Below are 24405 nucleotides of genomic sequence, written 5' to 3' on the forward strand. Positions count from 1 at the left end.
TTGGGCCTCGTGATCTCACGTGTTTAAAATCAAACGGAAAATATACGGGAGAAGCCGGAAATATACTCGTTATTGGGTATTACATCATTATTACGCGTCTAAAGATGGCGCATCACGGATGGCAGGAAGCAGCAGAAGCTCCCAGCGTGTCACCAGGTGAATCTTCTCCATGATTTATATGTTTAAAGTATTATTTATTAGGTCCTTCAGCTCCAAGCCTTTATTCTCCTTACTCACTCGATCCAAACTACCTCCCTCAAGTAAGTGACATCATCATGCTTGTTTTATCTTGACCACGCCCTCTCATTATTCCAGGGCCCTGAGTTCATATTTCCAGTCGAAGTACGCAAGAAGTCGTGGAACGAGCAAATGTTTGATCGTACGGGATCCTGTTACCTACTAGGTATACTGATACCATTAACACTATGTGAATGACAATTATAATTGAATGTAGGATTGACTGCCGGGGGTGCGTGGGGTTTATGGGAGGGGATAAGACGTCCCGAGGGCCGCACTACGAGACTAAGAGTGAACAGCGTCTTAAATAGCTGCACCAGGAGAGGCCCTTTCCTTGGAAACACTGCAGCTGTGCTAGGTAAGGAGAAAGAGAACACAGGACTACATTAACAGGTGTTACTTGTACTCTTTAGCTCTGATGTATTCACCTTTGTGTTCAGCACTCGCTCATTATAGAGGAGTTGATGATAGCATTAACTCCATTGCTGCTGCTTCAATAACTGGACTATTATACAAATCAACAGGTAATACTTTTTTTAACATGTAACCCAAATACTCCTCTCTCTCTCTTCAGCTGGTCTAAGAGCTATGGGTGTTGCTGGAGCAGCAGGCTGTGTGGCATTAGGTATCTACTCTATCTCGTCTTATTATTTTGGTGGCAGTCAATCCCTCCTCTTCTCATAATGCAATAAATGACACGATTCGTTACAATCTATTGTGATTTAATGTAAAATGTATATATGATGATGCATTGTTAAATAAATTATTGTCCATTTTTGTTATTTATCAGTTAAATTTTGATGTCTTGTTAATAAAGACATATTACTATAATGTTTAAAATTTGGGCAAAGTCCATATTGACCAATGGCTCCTAAACTTGCTTCTCAAATTGAAATCAGTCAATCAGCTCATTTGATACCATAATTATTAATTCATTATTATATTACAAGGAATTATTAATAGAAGAAATGTAACACACGTACAACACAACTCGTTAATATCAATGATAATAATAATAATAATTAATTGGGGTTAACCCCCTGAGTGTGTAAATAAAAGGGACTACAACACAATCAGTGATATCACTGGATTAGATTCAGTCTTTGTGTTACCGTGGTAACGCTCCAAAGGTTACCATGGATACGGAGTGTCTCTACATTAATTGGTCGTCTGCAAAAGGATCGTCATCCATTCCACCACCACCTCTGGAAGTACCACTCTAATTTAAAAAATAAAATTATTATTTTTTAGATGAATATTTAGAACACTTAAGGCACAAATACTAGGCAATAATCCACAGGCATCATTTTAATATTACTTTTTTGATGTATAATTAGGGTTGACATGTGTACAATAAAACACGAAAACTTTGAAAGTTAAATTGCCTTCCTGATGTTTTTAATATTAAATATTATTTACTTTTTGTATGTAGCGTGGGTTTAGTGATAACTGATCATTGGCTTTGCTCATTTCTTGTTGGAGGCTCATGCACTCTTTGAGTCTAGCCTCCAGCGTCTGAGCACAATTATCATCCACAAAGTCATCACTGAACACAATCATCTCTTCCTTTTGATTGATGCAAGCATTTATATCACCATCTTCTATCTAATGAAGAGAGAGAGAGAGAGAGAAGGAGGGAGGAGAAGAGAATAAAAGGGAAAGATAAAAAGAGAGCAAATAATTTTGCATTAGCATGTGTATGTGAAGATTATCAATACTATTAGTACATGGAGGTGTGTACTTGCATTAAGCATTTCTGATGTGGTTTTTGCCTTACCATGTCTCTAAGCATTTTCTCCATTTCATTAGAGTCAGACAGGTCAACTCTCTGTGCTGCATCCTCCAGTGACAGTGTTATGAAAGACTGCAGGCAAAAAGAAGATAAAACGAATTAGTAAATGCGTAAACCAACCATAGTTAATCTCTGTACATTGTGTCTCACTAGCTGACTCACTACCCTCTGAACTAGTCCATAGTTACCGTCCTGTGGGCGTGGTGAGAAGGTGGGCGTGCCAGTTAATAAATATTAATAAACTAACTGATATAAAAGATTCTCTGAATTTCGACGCTAATTGCTTTGTGGCTAATTGATCTCCGGTAGCGTAGGCTTTGGCTAGTTCTAAATAGTGCCCACACGGGCTCTAATAAATAAATTATTAATAAAATTAATAAATAAATAAATAATAATAACAATAATAATAATAATACCTTAAAAACTCTTTCTACTAAGTGTGATGCACATTTCGGTAATTGAATCATCTAAGAATTGAAAATTAAAGAAAATAAGAAGAAAGTTTCTATCGTTAAAATAATTAATCTTACTTTGTTATATTTCAGTAAGCAGACTAGTATATACTTCTTATAAGCAGCTAGCATGACAGCACTGACCGCTATTGCTGGTACACACAAACACTAAATAATAGCGAATATCATTAATATCAAAAAAGGGTGTGGTCTGGTTACCATGGTGAATAATTGGAGTGCTCTGAGGTAGTCGTGGAGACAAGTGTAAGTCATTCCTCCATAGTAAAAGTAAAGAACAACATACTTGGAATCAAATTGAGATTTCTAGGAAAGATAGATATGAAAGTAATAGAGGTCACAATAGATCGTGAATTACTTCAGTTAATAGTTCAGTGTAGTTTCTAGCGAGATAAGGAAGACATGGCTTTAAACACTTAGCAGCTAAACATAACTAAAAAATAAGAGAGAGAGAGAAGCATGAACGCAAATATTAATTCCTCATTCTTACTTGTATTAAATCGCTATGCACAGCAGTAAGAGTATGTTCATTAGGAGGATACCTTTGTACAATACTCCGCACTGAATTAATACCTAATATAGCCTAGAAAAAAATAATAAAGAAAAAATTTAAAAAATATATAAATTATTATAATTTAAAATTAATTATTGTACCTTTCTATTGACACAAAGATTTTCCGTGAACTGATGGATTAAATCACAGACTATAAAAATTAAAAATAAATTATTGAACGAGTAAAACTATGAATGAGTAAAACTACGCATGAATACAAAAAAGTTAAAAAAAAATTAGCCTCACATGCTTGTGGATGAAGTCGAGCTTGCTCTGGAGAGAAGTTCTCAGAGAAGTTTGTGATTAGAGGAATAAAAACCGACCAGTCTATCAGTGGCTGCTTCACCTCAACTGATCTATAGTGAAGTAAATAAAAAAAGAGTAGGAAAAGCTACTGGAGTCCTTAATATCAGTACTTACAACACAGCCAGCCAGACTAAAGACTGGTCCCCAGGCGCACAGGAAGCAAGGAGAGACTCTCTTTGTGTAGAATCAAGGCTCGTTATCTGCCCCCACTCCTCCCTTGCCAGTTTTCCAGCTTCTTCGAGCTTTCCTTCGCTAATAAGCTTCATGAGTTCCTCCACTTTGGTCGCCATTTTATTCTCATAAGTGCATTAGCCCCGCCTACCAATCTCAACCATGACGAGCCACGCCTATTCTTCTAGCCCCGCCTATAACGTAAAAAGATGTGGGTTGGTCTAGGCTGGTATGGTCTCCTTTTTTCCTCTGTTTGCAGCTTTATACTCGGGTAAGAATCAAGATCTCGGCTCTCATTACTCTATACACGTTAGGTTTCTTGCTGTTGTCCTTTATGTGGCGTACCAGCAAGCCAAACGGCTCAAATCCATCAGTCCATTCCAGCCAGTTGTGGGGAGGAGCCATGAGCTAATGCAAGAAACCACTCCTACTTCAACTACACCTTTCTCCTCCGGTAATCAAAAAGTCGACGAGGAGCTAGGAAAGGTACCTCGATACACCTCCCACTCCACGTATTGAGCCACGCCCTTTAGGTTTTGGAGCTCTGTTTACGTGATTACGTCCGATCTTGGTACCACCCGCTAATAACTGGTAGCCCCACCCTTTTTACTCAAGCTAAAGAAACTGTGGGTGTTATAGTAGCTGATGTCAGTAAGCGATGTCAGGAACCTGATCTCCTCCCTTTGTTTATGGAGGCTCTGGTAGCAATCTTCATCGATCACTTTAGGCAATATAAAGCAGCACTGGCTCAAGTTACTGCTGGTAAGGATTTTTGTATAAAATGCAATAACTATAATAAATGTTTGTATGGACACTTCTTCACTGTATATTACACTCTTAGTATGACAGCATTATGCAAGCAGTACCAGATATGTAATAAGTTTATTGCTAATGTATATTTAATTCACATAGTGATATATTACTTAAATGGACATTGACACCTTTATACCACTAGATTACATTCACACGTACATGTACACATGCATACTGTGATAGTCACATGCCTATTACCATTATGCAGATACTGATGTTGAGAAATGCATTGCTCGGTCTGATAATGAAGGATGGGCCCTGATATGTGCCGGAGGAGAAGCTGAAATAGGTAAGTAATAATGCTTTCATTTAGATTCAACTTCATCTTTTTTTATCCTCTCTCCTTTTTAATAACTTCCTCATCCTCTCTCTCTTTCTCTTAGCTTATCTTCGTGGTATCACAGATTGCTTGCTGAGTCTTGCTCTTCCACCTGATAATGCTTCAAATCGTCTTGTGTTTGGTCTAGCACAGGATCTACTCTCAGAGCAGGTCCTACTGCCAACTGCTCATTACATAAGTACACCTTTCTATTTTAACTCAAGCGTCATTGGATTGGTAAGTAAAATTTACTTAAATTCCTTTTTTGGGTCAGCGTATTATGTGCGTGCTTTTTAAAATTTTATATTTAAATTAAGTTTTAGAGACAGTGATTTCTAAAAAAGGAATATTCAAATTAATTGATTTTTTCTATTACTGTAGACAAAGGACTCTTCGTTAAATGGTGAATCTCTTCTCATTGCACTCACTTGTGCCACCTCAGATGAAATCAGCATCACTTTAGAAATGACGATATCTGAAATAACGCGACTTAAGAAAAAGGGTAAAACAGGTTAGTGATACTAGTTACACACACACACACACACACACACACACACACACTGATTTCTCCTTCTTTTGTAGAGTTGGACCAGTTTCAGTTGAACAGTTTGAATGAGCTGAAGAACCAGCTAACTCAAATGAGAGAAATAGGACGGGTATTATGATAGTACTAGCACATAACATTATATTATCTTGCAACTTTAAAAATTTGTAAAAATTCTGAATTTGATTGGAATCAGCTCAAACTTTCTACGCAACATAAGAACATGTATATGTATCAGAAAAAATTATAAAAATGGAGAATTCTCTTCTAGTCATTTTTGATGAAATTTGGCCAATGACCCTGTACTATAGTACAGGGACTTTGGCTCAATTTCGGAGGAACTTTAAAAATTTGTAACAATTTCAACTTTGATCAGAATCAGCTCAAACTTTCTACATAGTATAAAAACATGTATGTGTATCAGGAAAAGTTATAAAAATGAGGAATTCTCTCCTTGTCATTTTTGATGAAATTTGGCCAATGACCCTGTACTATAGTACAGGGACTTTAGCCTGATTTTGGAGCAACTTTAAAAGTTCATAAAAATTCCAATTTTGATTGAAATAAGCTCAAACTTTCTACACAACATAAAAACATGTATATTCACCAGAAAAAAATTATAAAAATGGAGAATTCTCCTGGATCTATTTTTGATAAAATACCCTATACTGTAGTACAGGGACTTTTGCGAAATTCATAGCAAATTCAATTTTAATCATAATCAGCTCAAACTTGATGCATAACATGTATATTTTTTTGGAATTTTGAATGTTATTTTGTTTATATTTTATCATACAGAAACAAGCTGCTGAGGTTCAGTTTCGTAGTCAGTTCCCTTTCCTAAAAGTTGTTGTACCTGAATATAGTGAGCTACTTCTATATAGTGAATATATTTGTCTTTACTATTGCTTTAATTTTTCTCTCTCTCTCTTTTCTTTCTCTATAGAGACAATAACAGAAGGTCGTGTGAAACATGTTGATTATAAATTAATCGTAAAGTGTCAGCATAGACAAGGACCAGAAGAGGAATGGATCACTTGGAGAAGGTTCTCTGACCTACACGACTTTCATCTCAAACTAAAGGTCAGGGAATCCCACACTACCCTCATATGCTCATTCATAATTCAAAATTTTAAAAGCAGCTGCTTATTTTTATGTGTATAGGAGAGAACGCCAGGTCTTCCATCGCTTAAGGGTCAAACTAAACCTTTTAACAAGCTTGACCCTGCTTTCCTCGAGCAGAAGAAGCAAAAGATGCAGAATTACTTGAAATTCATATCGTCACAGGATTTCTTGGATTCTCATCCAGATCTCTTTGGTGACATAATCCTATTCCTCACTGGACCATCTTACACTAGACAAAGCACTGAACTAGCTAGAACAGTAAGTAGTAGTGTACTAATCCTTGATAATATCCACTTATTTTTTCTCAGGTTGATAAACTGGTTCAACCAATTGTCACTTCAGTTCGTACCAGAGCAGAGACAGTGAAGGTAACGGTAATGCATGTACATGATATTGTATTTTATTTATTTTATAGAATATGTCTCCTGGACCACCACGCAAATCATTTGATGATTATGACGAAGAAGAAGAAGTAAGATCTCTTTAATATCCCTCTTGTCCATCTCCTTTCTCCGACAGGAGGAAGACGGTCTCGCTATTCTCCTATCACTTTTAGATGAAGTGTTTGACGTCGGGGATCAATGGCTGCAGCGTCAACTCAGTAACCTCCTCAGACAATTATTAGGTTCCCTTCTCTCGGACAAGATGGGACAGAGGATGATGGAAGCTCTGGATAATTATGCATCAGGTGACAATATCGCTGAACTCATTGGACAGATGAGGTCGTCCATGTGGCCCGATGGATATCCGGCCGAAGCTAGGAAACAATTACCTCCAGAAACATTATATTTAATGTCACTTCTTGCAAGGACTAAATTGATAGGCAGCGTTCCTGATGACTTGAAGAGGTTGTTGGGATCCAGCACTACACACAAAGGAATTATAAGGTTAATGGTGAATGATAGTAGTAGTGCTAAATTGTTAGCATGACATGAATTTAAATGCTATCATAATAGTGTATGTACTGCAGTTTGGGCTAATTTGTGCTTGTATTATAACTGATCTTCACTGGCCATCATAACTGTGCACAGAATGTATTTGTATTTTGGTTTATTTTTTATTTTTTAGATTATTTGGAATGTTTCAACACGAGTCTCTTAACCTAAGACTACTTTATAGACTCATGGAAGCGTTTTTGTGTTCACTTTTCCCTGAGAGGGACCTCAGTCAAGGATTTGATACCCTTAGATCACAAATAAGACAAAAATATAAATAATGATACAATAATTTAAATAATTATAATCATTATGTAAATTTTTTAAATTACGATTGAAATGAGCCACTTTTTAGATCTAATACACTGCGAATGTATTTTTTCAGCTCTTAAATAAAATTTGGCAACATTTACCTTTATATTATTTATGTACATTTACTGTTAAGAGATTAATAATGAAATTAATTTGGAAATAAAGAAGCGATAACAATGATCGTACTGGTCTCATTTTATGACTAATCTCTCATTCGTCTCTTTATCATTCTTTCCAAAAGCATGTAGGCTTCATTGATTTCCATGAAACGGTTTTGAGCTTCTTCCTTCTTCTCTGGATCACTGACTTTATCTGGGTGCCACTTCTTTGCTCCTAGCTTGTATGCAGATTTCAAATCTGCTAAACTTATATCATCAATCTCTACGTCTTTGTTAAATCCTAATACTCTGAATGCATTACGAACCTCGGACTTTGCAACATCATCTGAAAACCTATCGAAAACTTGTTCAAAGTCTCCAGTTTCTAAAAATATCCACGTTGAGTCAAGAAGTACTTCTTTTAATTCTGCCCATTTCTCTGAAGCAAAGTAAACTCTAAAGACATGACTGAGTTTAACATTCCCATCCAACTCTTCAACATAAACCTCTGCATTATGATAGAAATAGGAACCCCAGAGACCCAATACTATGAGACCTAGCACAAACCAGAGACCAAAGCGTTGGCATTTAGTCTTTTTAATCTTTTCCTGCCTCTCCCTCCAGCCAACAAGACAAATGGCACATGTGACTGTACACACAAGAATAATGTTTGAATCAGCCCACATAAAATGTGATACACCAAAAAGAGCCTCGCTCACATATGCTCCGATAAGTGGGTACTTGTAAGAGAGGGAAATGTGACTAACATTGGAGACCATATAGGCTCCAAATGCAGTACCAACAGGAGCAACAAATAAAACAATGAGATTGTAGCTAGGGACTGAAGTTGGGACAGCATTAGCAACTATCATCCTGTAGAAGAGAGAGAATATCAACATGGCCAACATCCTGTGCATTTCAGAGAACATTGATGGTCTTCTTGAAAGTTTCAGTGGGTATTTTTCGTTTGCTTCTTCTGTGTATCTTGATAAACTAGAGAAATCTTTCAACCAACCAACGATAAAACCACCACATGATGTAGCCCAGAGAAATCCCTGCTTGTCACGACCCAGGTAGAAATGATGCAGACCCCACCAGCCACCAAATAGCCAAAATAAGAAAGTGGCTAGACAGTACTTTTTCATCTTCTTTACCGCCACGCCACCTCTTTAGTCAGTAGCCACACCTTCGGCTTTGAAACTGAAAAGACACATTGTAATTATTATTTTCCTCTTTCTGTAGGTTTTTGAGAGCTATGAAGGAAGAGAATTACATGGAGTCATTCAAGACTTTTGTTATGGACGGTATTACAAACATACAAGAACTTATGAACAATAGTTTCATGAGTGAGTATAGTTCTGTTGAAATTGGCATTGGGTGTGGGGTAGCTCTCTTATCGTGTCTCCTCCTGTACTGTTGTCTTTGTCGGGCAAGAGGGAGAGATAAAACAAAGAAGGTACGTGTGTTTGGACGAATCAAAGAAGTGACCGTTCATCCAGGGGGAGGGGCCAAAAGGAGGGTAGTTTGGATTGACCCCTTTAGACTAAGTAACGGAGACTTTCAGAGACGGTTTGAAGACGAGTTGACGCAATTCCTGTACTTCTTAGGCTCTGAATGTATCAGCCATGATAAGAAGACTCACATCATCTTCTATGATAATGATGGGAAACGAAACGATAACAAACAATATCAACTTGAATATCACTGGCTCCTTCGTCATTTTGCAGCTAATTCTCGTGAATACGCCCACATACTAATTAAATCCTCATGTAAGCATCAAGAGCTCATTGAGGCGAGGGATCCAGGCTGGAGTGCAAGTGAGGTATTGTACGAATTGAGATCCTCTGGAGTTGGTCAGGTCCACACGTCAACTGATCTACTTGTATCTTGGGCATGTCAGGTTAATGATATCTGTCATGGTCTACGCGACAAGTCGAATAAGAGAATAAGCAGAGGGAACCATTTAGACGAAGCGTTGGAAGGAGAGGCATCAGCCAGGATCAGGGACAGTGTCACTAATGCTATGAGTGATGGTATGACGCTAGCAGAACTTATGAAAGAAGCTATAACACCTTTTCCCAAGGTAACATACACACGTGTACATCCTTAATCTATCTATATGTATATACACATGTAGGTCTTATCAAGAGTATACACTCTTGGTCTTATTAGTTGCAGATTTGCAACTCCATTCATATATTTATTTATTTAATGCTTTAGCCATCACTTAATTTGTGCAGTAGCTGTCACAGCAGTTTGTACATGTTGCAGCATTAGAGGAAATTGATGTTTATTATTATGCTTAGCTTATTGTTATTGTGGGCTCTTACGAAAACATGAAAGCATTTTGATACAAACTTTCTCCTTTTAGGCACTTAGGGATCATTACCACAATCTGTGCTCATTACAAAAAGTCTATTGTGAGGAGTTCATTCCATTTATTGACATCAGTCGCAGCAACAAGAGAAGATTGGGAAAGACAGAAGATCCTGGAGAAACAAGGGACATGATGCAAGAGACACTGGAAGAGATAGTGAGCGAAGGTGGCAATGATATGATGGAGATAATGGCCATGTCAGTTCTGCCAAGATTCAACCGCTACATTGAAGCATGAAGGACAAACTGACCTTGTGTACCATCAATACTGTCATTCAGTGTTTATTGATTAATGAAATAATAATTAGTCAATCACAAAAATTAAAATTGTCCGTAAATTCTTCAATTGTGGGTGGAGGAGGTGGTGCTGTCGTGTTTGGTGAGTATAGTTTCCACTACTGATGGATCAGCTAGGGTGGTAATGTCACCAAGCTCTTCTGTTTCATTTGCTGATATCTTACGAAGGATTCTCCTCATGATCTTACCAGAGCGTGTCTTTGGCAGTCCAGGAGTTATCTGTGAAGAATGAGAAAGAACTATGATGAGTTATGAGCATTTAAAAATTTGAAAAGTTCTCATTTTCAAAGAGTTGCTTTTGTCCCTTACAAGAATGAATTGAGGAGCAGCAAATGAGCCAATTTGTGACTTAACTAGTTGAACAAGATCCTTCTTGATGTCATCTTCATTATCAGTCACACCATCTTTAAGTATAACATAAGCATATATACCTGAAATAATAAACAATGACATTAATGAGTGTGTGTAAAATGAGTAACAGGTAACACTATATAATATATTGTTGGAGGCTTCATGGTTTCATGTGGTTACCTTCTCCAAATATTTCATGAGGGTATCCAACAACTGCTGATTCTGCTACACGTGAATCATGATCCTAATTATTAGAAATTTATCAATCTATTTGTCACTGTTGCATGTATAATATTTATGAATCACATCACACAACACTTTCACTTTAAATTTCTTACTAGTGCACTCTCAATTTCAGCAGTTCCAATTCTGTGCCCTTTCACATTAATGACATCATCAATCCTCCCAGTTATCTTGTAGTGACCATCTTTATCTCTGTATGCACCATCACCAGTGAAATAATAACCTAACATTAATTATAACAATAACAACTGATTTTAAAAGCAAATTGGCCATAAATGAATATTATGCATTGCTTAGTTGAGTGTCTTAAATTTTTGGCTTCTTCTCTTTTCCTATCTTGTACCAATTTTGTATCTCTTTAAGTGGCTCATAACTCTACACATGCATGTACATATAAATTGATATGCCAAGGACACTGGTATATTATTGTTTGTCTCTGCTGGTTATCAATGTTGTTGTTGTTGTTATTATTGTTTATCTCTATTGGTTATTATAATTAGCATTGTTTATGTTTTGTGTGTAGGTTTCTCTACTACACTTGAGCAAAGAGCTGCTCTTTACCATTTTCAATTTCATGAGTTATTTACCAATAGTTCCTTATGGAGCCACACAGTCTAATATTCATGATGGTATTTAGTCAATTATAAAAGGAAGAGAGTCAGTGATGCACCAATAGGTAGAAGTTTTGCTGTTCTTTTCTCTTCATAATGTCTGAGAGTGTTCCTCTATTGAGATCATCATCAGTTACTAGTAGAAGGAGAAAATGTTACCCTTCCTCTTATCGTTTCCAGTTCATACACTCTAAGGGAGCACTACTGGTACTATTCTGGGATGTGATGATTTCAATTGCTCAGAACTTAATTGTAGACATTTTTGGTTACTCTTTCATTCTCAATAATTTCTATTTCTTTGTTGCCCTGGGGGTTAGTCTGGTTTGTATTATTTCTGGCTATGTTGGAGATTTCTTAGTAAGCAGATACAGGCTCATTCTGGTTGGATCATACATTACATTTATTCTATTGATTCCTGTTATAATCATCAGCAAATGTCTACCCTCATATACATACATACAATACCTACTGTTGCCTTTTCATACAATAACACTGATTACTTTAACAGTTGCACGTGTTAATCTGTTACCATTCAATATTGATCAGCTCATTGGATCATCAAGTGGTGAACTAACTGCTATCATACACTGGCATAATATGGGACCTGCTATTAGTAGTTTAATTGCTGATAGAACTAATCTATTTTATATTACACAAACTAATGTGATTGCGATAATCTTTATGCTAACTGCAGTTTGTATCATCTGTGTTGGAGCAGTACTAGTCATTCACAGTCTCTTCAATCATTATCTTGATACTACTCCAGTGAATACAGTTAATCCAGTCAAACTGATAGTTAGAGTATTGTGTTATGCCAGGAAGCACAAGTATCCTGAGAATCGTAGTGCTCTGACCTACTGGGAGGAAGAGGCTCCTTCAAGACTAGACCTGGGTAAGGATAAATATGGTGGACCATTCACTGAGGAAGAGGTAGAAGATGTGAAGACTGTTCTTAGATTAATTCCACTAGTGATTGTCTGTACTGTGGTATCAGGATTATACTATGAATATACTCTGGGACTAAAGCTTGAAGTATATGGGTGCACTAGCCCAGATAAGATTGCCTTATTCCTTTTCGTACCATATATATTAATCATTTTCCTCCATCAGTTTCTCATATACCCGTGTTTTCATAAATACATTCCTAGTATGCTGAAGAGAATAGGAATGGGTCTGGTACTAATAGTTCTTCTTAATATTCTTTACACTGGTCTATCAGTCATTGGTAATTATCATTTTGGACAAATGTTTAACTGTCTCACTTATTTTGATGAAAGCTCATACTCTATTTATCCTCATCAATGGATGCTTTTTAGTAATATCATTATATCAGTTATTTGGTATATCGTGTATATTGTGCTGGTTGAATTTATACTTGCTCAGTGTCCCAAGTCAATGAGAGGAACTATAATAGGATTGTGGTTCTGCATTTGGAATTTAAGAGCCTTCATAGAATACCCTTTATTCCTTCCATTTCTTCATTATGTGAGTCCAGAGGTTCCATTGGGTCGTGGATTTTATTATCTCCTCACAAAGACCATCTTTACTTCAATATGTCTTATCATTTTCTTGTTTCTTGCTAAAAGATACAAGTTACGCGTGAGAGAGGTCGAGATTAACATCCATCATATAGCAGAGAACCACACAATTAACAACATTGAACAAGAAGAGCACCATAGAAGAAACTATGCAATAGAATCCTCAAGCGAATCAACTGATGCCATAATAATAGACTATTAACAACTGATCCTCAGGACAAGACTTGTTACTAAAACTTATAAACTTACATTGTGTGTCTATATTTTCATTTATTGTATATATATATATTGGGTCATTTTTGAAGTATAGTTTGTTTTTTTCAAAATTAATATCAAATTTGATCATATCTCATCCAGGTAACTTCATAAACAATTATGGGTCTGTATTTTGAATCGTAGGATTTAATGCTACACTGCAATAAAGTCTCAATTTTAATAATAACATTGCCAATCGTGTGTTGGAATATAACAGTGCATTCATCTAATTAATGGACTAAATATTAACTTTATAAACAACACTGCTCAATCACTAGGAGGAGCCATATATGCTAGTTGTGGCAATTGCCATAGCTGCATGTACTGACATTTCAGCATTTCAACATGAGCAGTGTTAGTGATACTGATATTAGTTTATAATTATTTTGCTAATAACACTGCCACACTTGCTGGTGATGCTATATATTCATTAAACCTATATAACTGCACTAGAGCAGGAGAACATAATGAATCAACTCGCCAAAATTTTTATTGGAAAATTTAAAAAACTTATCTCCAAAAGATATATCTCTTCAGATGCAGTATCGAATTATTTTTGCAACGATCAAACAAGTTTTAAAGCACAACTAAATCCTGGGGCCTCACTACATATACCATGCAGTTAGTGTTTATGATTACAATGATAGTTTGACTTATGATACTGTCACAGTAATACCTGTTGGAAGTCAGGAAATGCAAAAAGGCCATCATTAATTCATTATCAGAAGATCTAACTCTGTTAGCTTTTTTAAAGAAGAACTATCAGTTGGGGCACTAGACATGTAAACTATGACATCATATACCATCATTGCAGTTAGCTTTGGTATGCCATCAAGTTTATACGGAGAGCCCGGTTCTCAGGATTCCCAAGGGCTGAGAGACCCAAGATTTCACAGATTTTGATGGACTTTGGCGACTAAGAATCTGTGAAAGTTTCATTCTTATCTCACATTCCTATAAAAAGTTATTTCAGTTTTTCTTGTCCCAAACTCAACTGTATAGCATTGTTTATGTTTTGTGAGTAGATCTCTCTACTACACTTGAGCAAAGAGCTGCTCTCTACCATTTTCAATTTCATGAATTATTTACTAATAGTTCCTTATGCAGCCACACAGCCTAATACTCATGATAGTGATTTAGCCAATTATAAAGTGAAGATTTAGTGAGGTAGAAGTTTTGCTGTTCTTAATAATGTCTGAGAGTGTTCCTCTATTGAGACCATCAGTTACTAGTAGAAGGAAATGTTTTCCTTCCTCTTATCGTTTCCAGTTCATTCATTCTAAGGGAGCACTACTGGTACTATTCTGGGATCTGATGATTTCACTTGCTCAGAATTCAATTGTAGACATTTTAAATTTCTCTGTCACTCTCAAGAATTTCTATTTCTTTGTCGCCCTGGGGGTTAGTCTGGTTTTTCTTGCTTTTGGATTTTTTGGAGATTTCTTAGTAAGCAGGTACAGGCTCATTCTGGTTGGATCATACATTTTATTTCTACTATTGGTGCCTCTAATAATCATCAGTACATGTCTACCCTCGTATACATACATAAAATACCTAATATACATAAAATACCTAATATTGGTTTTGTATACATTATCCTTGATTACTTTAACAGTTGTACGTGTTAATCTTTTACCATACAATATTGATCAGCTCATTGGATCATCAAGTGGTGAACTAACTGCTATCATACACTGGCATAATATTGGACCTGTAATTGCTAATGCAATTGCTGATGGAGCTTATCTATTTCATATTACAAAAAATAATATGATAATCTTTATGTTAGTAGCAAGCAGTGTGTGTATTGGAGTAGTACTAGTCAGTCACAGTCTCTTCAATCATTATCTTGATACTACTTCTGTGAATACAGTTAATCCAGTCAAACTGATAGTTAGAGTATTGTGTTATGCCAGGAAGCACAAGTATCCTGAGAATCGTAGTGCTCTGACCTACTGGGAGGAAGAGGCTCCTTCAAGACTAGACCTGGGTAAGGATAAATATGGTGGACCATTCACAGAGGAAGAGGTAGAAGATGTGAAGACTGTTCTTAGATTAATTCCACTAGTGATTGTCTGTACTGTGGCATCAGGATTATGCTATGAATATACTCAAGGACTAAAGCTTGAAGTATATGGGTGCAATAGCCCAAATAGTTATGATTTATCAGTTTGTGTATCATATATATTAATCATTTTCCTCCACCAGTTTCTCATATATCCGTGTTTTCATAATTACATTCCTAGTATGCTGAAGAGAATAGGAATGGGTCTGGTACTAATAGTTCTTATTAATATTCTTTACACTGGTCTAGCAGTCATTGGTAATTATCATTTTGGGCAAATGTTTAACTGTCTCACTTATTTTGATGAAAGCTCATACTCTATTTATCCTCAATGGATAATTTTTAGTAATATCATTATATCAGTTATTTGGTATATCACATATATTGTGCTGGTTGAGTTTATACTTGCTCAGTGTCCCAAGTCAATGAGAGGAACTATGGTAGGATTGTGGTTCTGCATTTGGGCTATAAAAGGCTTCATAGAATACCCTTTGTTCCTTCCATTTCTTCATTATATGAATCCAAAGGTTCCATTGGGTCGTGGGTTTTATTATCTTTTCACAAGGACTATCTTTGCTTTATTATGTTTTATAATTTTCCTACTTCTTGCTAAAAGATACAAGTTACGTGTGAGAGAGGTCCAGATTAACATCCATCAAATAGCAGAGAACCACACCATTAACAATATTGAACAAGAAGAAGAATATTGGAGGAGAAATGCAATAGAATCCTCAAGCCAGCTAACTGATGTCATAATAATAGAGTATTAATAACTGATCCTCAGTATACAAATTGCTGCTAAAATTTATAAATCTAAATTGTGTGTCTATATTTTTATTTAGTGTAAATATATTGGGCCATTTTTGAAATATAATTTCTTGCAAAATTAATATCAAATTTGATCATCTCTCATCCAGGTAGCTTCATAAACAATTACGTGTCTGTATTTAAAATTGTAGGATCTAATGCTACACTGCAAGAAAATCTCAATTTTATTAATAACATTGCCAATCATGGTTCAGCCTTTATGAATATAACAGTGCATTTCATTTCATTAACAAACTGAAAGTTAACTTTATAAACAACACTGCTCAATCACTAGGAGGAGCCATATATACTAGTTGTGACAATTGCCATAGCTGTACTGACATTTCAGCATTTCAACACAAGCAGTGTTAGTGATACTGATATTAGTTTATATTTTGCTAATAACACTGCCACACTTGCTGATGATGCTATATATTCATCAAATCAATATAACTGTACTATAGCAGGAGAATATAATGAATCCTCTTGCCAAAATTTTTATTGGAAAATTTTTAAAAACTTATCTCAAATAGATTTCTCTTCGATTTATTTTGCAATGATGAAACAAGTTATTTTAAAGCACTGATTTATCCCAGGGCCTCACTATATATACTAGTCACTGTTTATGATTACAATGATAGTTTGACTTATAATACTGTCACATAAATGCAAAAACTTAACTGGCAGTTTTCAACAGGTCGAGGGTCAATAGTTATTAAAGGAAACGATAACTGAACAAATTGATATCCCAAGGACACAAAATATTGTTTGTCTCTGCTGGTTATCAATGTTGTTGTTGTTGTTATTATTGTTTATCTCTATTGGCTATTATAATTAGCATTGTTTATGTTTTGTGTGTAGATCTCTCTACTACACTTGAGCGAAAAAGCTGCTCTCTACCATTTTCAATTTCATGAGTTATTTACCAATAGTTCCTTATGAAGCCACACAGTCTAATGCTCATGATAGTATTTAGCCAATTATAAAATGAAGACTTTAGTGATGCACCAATTGGTAGAAGTTTTGCTGTTCTTGTTTCTTTATAATGTCTGAGAGTGTTCCTCTATTGAGATCATCATCAGTTACTAATAGAAGATGTTGTCCTTCCTCTTATCGTTTCCAGTTCATACACTCTAAGGGAGCACTACTGGTACTATTCTGGGATCTAATGATTTCATTTGCTGAGAATTTAAATACAGAAATTTTTCAGTTAGATGGCACTCTCAGAAATTTCTATTTCTTTGTTGCCCTGGGGGTTAGTCTGGTTTGTATTATTTCTGGTTATATTGGAGATTTCTTAGTAAGCAGGTACAGGCTCATTCTGGTTGGATCATACATTACATTTATTCTATTGATTCCTATATTAATCATCAGTGCATGTCTACCCTCATATACATATATACAATACCTACTGTTGGTTGTGTATACATTATCATTGATTAATTTTGCAATTGTGCGTGTTAATCTGTTACCATTCAATATTGATCAGCTCATTGGATCATCAAGTGGTGAACTAACTGCTATCATACACTGGCATAATATGGGACCTGCTATTGCTGATGCAATTAAGGATATAACTTCTCTTTTTGATATTACACAAAATAATGTGATGATCTTTATGTTAGCAATTTGTATTGTCTGTGTTGCTGCAGTACTAGTCAGTCACAGTCTCTTCAATCATTATCTTGATACTACTCCAGTGAATACAGTTAATCCAGTCAAACTGATAGTTAGAGTATTGTGTTATGCCAGGAAGCACAAGTATCCTGAGAATCGTAGTGCTCTGACCTACTGGGAGGAAGAGGCTCCTTCAAGACTAGACCTGGGTAAGGATAAATATGGTGGACCATTCACAGAAGAAGAAGTAGAAGATGTGAAGACTGTTCTTAGATTAATTCCACTAGTGATTGTCTGTAGTGTGGCATCAGGATTAATTAATGAATTTACTCAAGGACTAAAGCTCGAATTATATGGGTGCAGTAGCCCAAATAGTTATGATTTATCAGTTTATGCATCATATATATTAATCATTTTCCTCCACCAGTTTCTCATATATCCGTGTTTTCATAATTACATTCCTAGTATGCTGAAGAGAATAGGAATGGGTCTGGTACTAATAATTCTTATTAATATTCTTTACACTGGTCTAGCAGTCATTGGTAATTATCAGTTTGGACAAATGTTTGACTGTCTCACTTCTTTTGATGAAAGTTCATACACTATTCATCCTCAATGGATAATTTTTAGTAATATCATTGAATCATTTATTTGGTATATCACGTATATTGTGCTGGTTGAGTTTATACTTGCTCAGTGTCCCAAGTCAATAAGAGGAATTATGGTAGGATTGTGGCTCTGCATTCGGAGTATAAAAGGCTTCATAGAATACCCTTTATTCCTTCCATTTCTTCATTATATGAATCCAGAGGTTCCATTGGGTCGTGGGTTTTATTATCTCCTCACAAGGACTATCTTTGTTTCATTATGTCTTGTAATTTTCCTGCTTCTTGCTAAAAGATACAAGTTACGTGTGAGAGAGGTCCAGATTAACATCCATCAAATTGCAGAGAACCACACCATTAACAACATTGAACAAGAAGAAGAATATTGGAGGAGAAATGCAATAGAATCCTCAAGCGAGTCAATTGATGTCATAATAATAGACTAATATTAACTAATCCTCAGTACAAGACTTGTTGCTAAAACTTATAAATTTACATTGTGTGTCTATTATTTTCATTTAGTGTATATTGGGCCATTTTAAAAGTATAGTTTATTTGTAAAATTAATATCAAATTTGATCATTTCTCATCCAGGTAAATTCATAAACAATTATGGGTCTGTATTTAGAATCATAGGATCTAATGCTACACCACAAGAAATCTCAATTTTTATTAATAACATTGCCAATCATGGTTCAGCCTTTATGTTGCAATATAACAGTGGATTTCATTTTATTAACAAACTAAAAGTTAACTTTATAAAAAATGCTAGCTGCTTAATCACTAGGAGGAGCCATATACGCTAGTTGTGACAATTGCCACAAGCAGTGTTAGTGATACTGATATTAGTTTATATCTTGCTAATAACACTGCCACACTTGCTGGTGATGCTATATACTCATCAAACCTATAACTACACTATAGCAGGAGAACATAAAAAATCATCTTGCCAAAATTTTTGTTGGAAAATTTTAAAAAATTTATCTCCAAAAGATATATCTCTTTAAAGGCAATATTGATTTATTTTTGAAATGATGAAACAAGTTTTAAAGCACAATTATATCCTGGGGCCTCACTACATATACCAGTTAGTGTTTATGATTACAATGATGTTTGACTTATGATACTGTGATAGTAATACCTGTTGGAAGTCTGGTAAGGCAAAAACTTAACTGGCAGTTCTCAACAGGTCAAGGGTCAATAGTTATTAAAGGAAACGATAACTGCACAAATTGATATGCCAAGGACACTGCTATATTAATTGTTTGTCTCTGTTGGTTATCAATGTTGTTGTTGTTGTTATTATTGTTTATCTCTATTGGCTATTATAATTAGCATTGTTTATGTTTTGTGTGTAGATCTCTCTACTACACTTGAGCAAAAAAGCTGCTCTCTACCATTTTCAATTTCATGAGTTATTTACCAATAGTTCCTTATGAAGCCACACAGTCTAATGCTCATGATAGTATTTAGCCAATTATAAAATGAAGACTTCAGTGATGCACCAATTGGTAGAAGTTTTGCTGTTCTTTTTTCCTTCATCATGTCTGAGAGTGTTCCTTTATTGAGACCATCAGTTACTAGTAGAAGGAGAAGATGCTCTCCTTCCTCTTATCATTTCCAGTTCATACATTCTAAGGGAGCACTACTGGTACTATTCTGGGATATGATGATTTCACTTGCTATGAATTTAATCATAGACATTACTTCTTTCTCTATCACTCTCAGTGATTTCTATTTCTTTGTTGCCCTGGGGGTTAGTTTGGTTTTTCTTATTTCTGGCTATTTTGGAGATTTCTTAGTCTTAGTAAGCAGGTACAGGTTTATTCTGGTTGGATCATACATTACATTTATTCTATTGGTGCCTCTGATAATCATCATTACATGTCTACCCTCATATACTCACACACAATACCTACTGGTGGTTCTTTATACATTAACAATGATTGCTTTCACAGTTGTACGTGTTAATCTTTTACCATTCAATATTGATCAGCTCATTGGATCATCAAGTGGTGAACTAACTGCTATCATACACTGGCATAATATGGGACCTGTAATTGCTAATGCAATTGCTGATGGAGCTTATCTATTTCATGTTACACAAAATAATGTGATGATCTTTATGTTAGTAGCAAGCATTGTGTGTGTTGGAGCAGTACTAATCAGTCATAGTCTCTTCAATCATTATCTTGATACTACTCCAGTGAATACAGTTAATCCAGTCAAACTGATAGTTAGAGTATTGTGTTATGCCAGGAAGCACAAGTATCCTGAGAATCGTAGTGCTCTGACCTACTGGGAGGAAGAGGCTCCTTCAAGACTAGACCTGGGTAAGGATAAATATGGTGGACCATTCACAGAAGAAGAGGTAGAAGATGTAAAGACTGTTCTTAGATTAATTCCACTAGTGATTGTCTGTACTGTGGCATCAGGATCAATTTATGAATGCACCCAAGGACTAAAGCTTGAAATATATGGGTGCAATAACCCAAGTAATCATGATTTATCAGCTTGTGTATCTTATATATTAATAATTTTCCTCCACCAGTTTCTCATATATCCATGTTTTCATAATTACATTCCTAGTATGCTGAAGAGAATAGGAATGGGTATGGTACTAATAGTTCTTATTAATATTCTTTACACTGGTCTAGCAGTCATTGGTAATTATCATTTTGGACGAATGTTTAACTGTCTCACTGTTTATGATAAAAATTCATACCCTATTTATCCTCAATGGATGTTTTTTAGCAATATCATTGAATCAGTTATTTGGTATATAGTCTATATTGTGCTGGTTGAGTTTATACTTGCTCAGTGTCCCAAGTCAATGAGAGGAACAATAATAGGATTATGGTTCTGCATTCGAAATATAAAAGGCTTTGTAGAATACCCTTTATTTTTTCCATTTCTTCATTATGTAAGCCCAGAGGTTTCATTGGGCCATGGAGTTTACTATCTCCTTGCAAGGACCATCTTTACTGCAATCTGTCTTATAATTTTTCTGCTTCTTGCTAAAAGATACAAGTTACGTGTGAGAGAGGTCCAGATTAATATCCATCATATAGCAGAGAACCACACCATTAACAACATTGAACAAGAAGAAGAGCATCAAAGAAGAAACTATGCAATAGAATCCTCAAGCGAGTCAACTGATGTCATAATAATAGACTATTAATAACTGATCCTCAGTATACGACTTGCTGCTAAAACCATTGTGTGTCCATATTTTACATTTTGCTGCATATTAGGTCATTTTGAGCCATAATTTTTGCAAAATAAATATAAAATTTGAGCCCATATCCCTATTTATTTTGCATGTTGCTAGCTTTTAATGATTGTGGAACTCTTACCAGGATAATTTGTGAAGTATGTGTTAAGGAATTTCTCATGATCACCATAAATGGTCCTAGCAATGGATGGCCAAGGGTTTCTGATGCAAAGGTTTCCACTGACATCATTACCAGTTATTTCTTTACCCTATTTCACATGAAAGGGAAAAAGAAAGGGAAAAAGAAAGACAAATGCAGATTAGCAACATTATAACAGATTCATATTCCCAAAAATTATAAACTAATAATAATATGATATAATAACTAGCATTGTTAATAACTACATGTCATTGTTAATAACTAACATTGCTAAATAACTAACATTGTTATCAAGGAGGACTGGATCAATACCAAAGAATGGGCTCATAGGGTATCCTGCTTTAGGAGTGGAGTCAGAGGAAGATGGACGTGGTGCTATCATGATACCTCCTGTCTCTATAATAGTAATACAAATAGATTATGCATTATGATAATAGTTTAGTTACACTTTGAATATTAGCAAAACAATGCACATTTAGTTCATGATTCTTACCAGTCTGCCACCATGTGTCTACAACAGTACATCTCTCTTCACCCACCACTTTATGATACCATCTCCAAGCTTCATCATTTAGTGGCTCACCAACTAAAAATATAATCACACATACACATAGCAGAGATATAACAGGTATTATCTTATTATGCTCTTACCACATCCTAGAGTCCTTAGAGTTGATCTGTCATATTTCTTTACGTAACTATCGCCTGCTTTTAGTAATAGTCGAAGTGAAGTCGGAGCCAAATAAATCTGGGTCACTTTTAGCCTCTGAACCATCTCCCAGTACCGACCTTAAAAAATAATTAAACAAAAAATTGAATTTATCTATCAAAACTTTACCAGGATCAGGATATATCGGTAGACTCTCAAATAAAACCGATGTCCCTCCATTAATGAGTGGGCCATAGAGTGCATGAGAGTGACCAGTTATCCAACCAATGTCAGCAACACAAGCAAATATATCACCAACTTTATAATCAAATACATACTAAAGAATAAAAGAAGTATAAAATAAGTATATTAATAATAGTAAGATATAAGATAAAAACATCAACAAACATTAGCTACAAAAGCAAAGAACATCAACAAAGATTAGCAACAAAAGCAAAAAACAACAAAAAGAGTATTATATTTTAAATATTTTTATAATGATTACTTGTTGTGTTAGTCCAGAATAGAGCATATACCCAGCATGTGCGTGAAGGATCCCCTTAGGTTTACCAGTACTGCCTGAAGTATATAGCATGAACAATGGGTCCTCACTGTCCATAGGTTCAGGAGGACACTCTGGGGATTCTCCTTTCATCAGTTCATCTAGTTTATAGTCTCTGCCATCCTTCATGGCTACATCGGCTCCAGTCCGAGTGGCTACCAACACTCTTTTAACACAAGGACAATCAGAGACAGCTGCATCCACTGTCTGCTTGAGTGGGATTGTCTTTCCTCCTCTTACTCCCTCGTCTGTCGTAATGACAGTCTCTGCTGATGCTGTTTAAAGGAGAGAGAAAGAGAGGAAGAGAGAGAGAGAATTTAAAGAGAAGAGGTATAAATAATAAAGAAGAGAAGTTATATTCTTACCATCAAGTATCCTATTCTTAAGTGCTGTTGGACTAAAGCCAGCAAATACAACACTATATGCAATTGAGAAAGGAAGAAAAAAAAGAGAGAAATATAATTTTTAAATAAGAATTTCTTCCTCCAGCTGTACCTGTGTACTGCCCCAATACGAGTGCATGCTAACATCACAGCAGCTGCTTCTAGTGAGACTGGCATATAAATAGCAACCACATCTCCTTTCTTGACACCTTGGGACTTGAGTGTGTTGGCCACTCGACAAGTCAAATTTTTGAGCTCTCTAACAAAATTAAAGTACAACATGTCAATTTACAAGTATGAGCTACAATAATTTTTAATCGTTGCAAGAAACATGGCTTGTACAGAGCTATGTATTATATATTGTTGAACAATATGGTCTATTCATTTATTCACTCACTGGTATGTGATGTACTCCTGCTGTCCTGGTTCATCCTTCTCCCAAATTAATGCCAAACGATCAGGGTCTTTCTCAACAATTCGATCAAGACAATTGTCTATAGTGAAATAGATAAAGCATAGAGACTAAGTTTATAATAAAACAAAATGAGCATAAATTTTGCTAATGACACTTTGTTCAACTTGACTTTAAAGTCTTTTACAATTAATAATTATTTTTTAGTACCAAGTAAAATTTTTATGCAAAATACAAATGAACTTTTACAATTTTTAAAATGAATTTATAGATTGCATTATTGCCTATTTCAAAAGTTACCTGACATGTTTAGCTTTCCTCCTTCAAACCAACGAAAGTGTCCATCTTTCAATGAGCAATCCATAACATTAGTGAAAGGCTTCATCCAACGGAGTCTCTCTCTTGCTAGTCGCCCCCAAAACTCCTCAGGATGCTCCAAGCTCTCCTTGTACCAGGCAGCATGATGGCTAGTCGCTAATGACCGCTCACTTATCAGAGGAGACAAACGAGAGGAACAGAAACGACCATTCAACAAAGCACTGCAAAAAGCCATCTTAAGAATGGGCGGAGCTCGCGAACTAATAA

At 35.6% G+C, this 24405-nt stretch overlaps 6 protein-coding genes across 6 annotated transcripts; 3 read left to right on the forward strand and 3 right to left on the reverse strand.

The window, feature by feature from the left end:
* The first annotated feature begins 51 nt into the window (after positions 1–51).
* Positions 52–1109, forward strand: LOC100631738 (mitochondrial import inner membrane translocase subunit tim23-like). The gene is made up of 6 exons (XM_003385541.3): positions 52–156; positions 202–260; positions 316–403; positions 455–595; positions 651–761; positions 812–1109. The coding sequence occupies exons 1-6, from the start codon at positions 105–107 to the stop codon at positions 919–921; spliced, it is 561 nt and encodes a 186-aa protein (XP_003385589.1). The 5' UTR covers positions 52–104; the 3' UTR covers positions 922–1109.
* A 59-nt stretch (positions 1110–1168) lies between these two features.
* On the reverse strand, positions 1169–3678 carry LOC100631863 (COP9 signalosome complex subunit 3-like). The gene is made up of 13 exons (XM_019994991.1): positions 3473–3678; positions 3299–3408; positions 3154–3203; positions 2990–3082; positions 2858–2932; positions 2701–2805; positions 2560–2649; positions 2446–2496; positions 2277–2378; positions 2150–2221; positions 2015–2101; positions 1657–1842; positions 1169–1456 (listed from the first exon to the last, which is right to left on the reverse strand). The coding sequence occupies exons 1-13, from the start codon at positions 3646–3648 to the stop codon at positions 1391–1393; spliced, it is 1263 nt and encodes a 420-aa protein (XP_019850550.1). The 5' UTR covers positions 3649–3678; the 3' UTR covers positions 1169–1390.
* Positions 3679–3715: 37 nt separating this feature from the next.
* LOC105312292 (sorting nexin-13-like) lies at positions 3716–7683 on the forward strand. The gene is made up of 14 exons (XM_011404823.2): positions 3716–3800; positions 3844–4015; positions 4063–4291; positions 4551–4631; positions 4726–4898; positions 5043–5172; positions 5244–5317; positions 6004–6070; positions 6152–6288; positions 6370–6588; positions 6639–6698; positions 6746–6802; positions 6850–7217; positions 7399–7683. The coding sequence occupies exons 1-14, from the start codon at positions 3739–3741 to the stop codon at positions 7544–7546; spliced, it is 1977 nt and encodes a 658-aa protein (XP_011403125.1). The 5' UTR covers positions 3716–3738; the 3' UTR covers positions 7547–7683.
* A 30-nt stretch (positions 7684–7713) lies between these two features.
* Positions 7714–8862, reverse strand: LOC100631989 (dnaJ homolog subfamily C member 22-like). The gene has a single exon (XM_003385543.3). It carries the CDS (start codon positions 8818–8820, stop codon positions 7780–7782), a length of 1041 nt encoding a protein of 346 aa, XP_003385591.1. The 5' UTR covers positions 8821–8862; the 3' UTR covers positions 7714–7779.
* Positions 8863–8877: 15 nt separating this feature from the next.
* LOC100639728 (uncharacterized) lies at positions 8878–10378 on the forward strand. Its single transcript, XM_003385520.3, has 2 exons — positions 8878–9758; positions 10047–10378. The coding sequence occupies exons 1-2, from the start codon at positions 8931–8933 to the stop codon at positions 10287–10289; spliced, it is 1071 nt and encodes a 356-aa protein (XP_003385568.1). The 5' UTR covers positions 8878–8930; the 3' UTR covers positions 10290–10378.
* Positions 10311–24403, reverse strand: LOC100632115 (acetyl-coenzyme A synthetase 2-like, mitochondrial). Its single transcript, XM_019994985.1, has 14 exons — positions 24121–24403; positions 23806–23902; positions 23521–23667; positions 23391–23443; positions 22969–23300; positions 22653–22800; positions 22466–22603; positions 22308–22400; positions 22098–22210; positions 21797–21923; positions 11038–11165; positions 10880–10943; positions 10658–10779; positions 10311–10567 (listed from the first exon to the last, which is right to left on the reverse strand). The coding sequence occupies exons 1-14, from the start codon at positions 24371–24373 to the stop codon at positions 10394–10396; spliced, it is 1989 nt and encodes a 662-aa protein (XP_019850544.1). The 5' UTR covers positions 24374–24403; the 3' UTR covers positions 10311–10393.
* Positions 24404–24405: the final 2 nt, after the last annotated feature.

The sequence above is a fragment of the Amphimedon queenslandica genome, unplaced genomic scaffold, assembly GCF_000090795.2.
Source record: "Amphimedon queenslandica unplaced genomic scaffold, v1.1 AMPQUscaffold_13457, whole genome shotgun sequence".
Lineage (NCBI taxonomy): Eukaryota > Metazoa > Porifera > Demospongiae > Haplosclerida > Niphatidae > Amphimedon > Amphimedon queenslandica.

Excerpts from the sequence above, each read along its gene's own strand:
- LOC100631738 (XM_003385541.3), top strand. The coding sequence starts at position 105 with ATGGCGCATCACGGATGGCAGGAAGCAGCAGAAGCTCCCAGCGTGTCA. Across the intron at positions 404-454 it reads GGGATCCTGTTACCTACTAG|GATTGACTGCCGGGGGTGCG; the intron begins GTATACTGATAC and ends AATTGAATGTAG. Across the intron at positions 596-650 it reads AAACACTGCAGCTGTGCTAG|CTCTGATGTATTCACCTTTG; the intron begins GTAAGGAGAAAG and ends TGTACTCTTTAG.
- LOC100631863 (XM_019994991.1), bottom strand. The coding sequence starts at position 3,648 with ATGGCGACCAAAGTGGAGGAACTCATGAAGCTTATTAGCGAAGGAAAG. Across the intron at positions 2,933-2,989 it reads TGCATAGCGATTTAATACAA|TTATGTTTAGCTGCTAAGTG; the intron begins GTAAGAATGAGG and ends CTTATTTTTTAG. Across the intron at positions 1,457-1,656 it reads ACCCACGCTACATACAAAAA|AGTGGTACTTCCAGAGGTGG; the intron begins GTAAATAATATT and ends TTTTTAAATTAG.
- LOC105312292 (XM_011404823.2), top strand. The coding sequence starts at position 3,739 with ATGTGGGTTGGTCTAGGCTGGTATGGTCTCCTTTTTTCCTCTGTTTGC. Across the intron at positions 4,899-5,042 it reads ACTCAAGCGTCATTGGATTG|ACAAAGGACTCTTCGTTAAA; the intron begins GTAAGTAAAATT and ends CTATTACTGTAG. Across the intron at positions 5,173-5,243 it reads TAAGAAAAAGGGTAAAACAG|AGTTGGACCAGTTTCAGTTG; the intron begins GTTAGTGATACT and ends CTTCTTTTGTAG.
- LOC100631989 (XM_003385543.3), bottom strand. The coding sequence starts at position 8,820 with ATGAAAAAGTACTGTCTAGCCACTTTCTTATTTTGGCTATTTGGTGGC.
- LOC100639728 (XM_003385520.3), top strand. The coding sequence starts at position 8,931 with ATGAAGGAAGAGAATTACATGGAGTCATTCAAGACTTTTGTTATGGAC. Across the intron at positions 9,759-10,046 it reads CTATAACACCTTTTCCCAAG|GCACTTAGGGATCATTACCA; the intron begins GTAACATACACA and ends TTCTCCTTTTAG.
- LOC100632115 (XM_019994985.1), bottom strand. The coding sequence starts at position 24,373 with ATGGCTTTTTGCAGTGCTTTGTTGAATGGTCGTTTCTGTTCCTCTCGT. Across the intron at positions 23,444-23,520 it reads CGTATTGGGGCAGTACACAG|TGTTGTATTTGCTGGCTTTA; the intron begins GTACAGCTGGAG and ends AATTGCATATAG. Across the intron at positions 21,924-22,097 it reads CAGTCCTCCTTGATAACAAT|GGTAAAGAAATAACTGGTAA; the intron begins GTTAGTTATTTA and ends CATGTGAAATAG.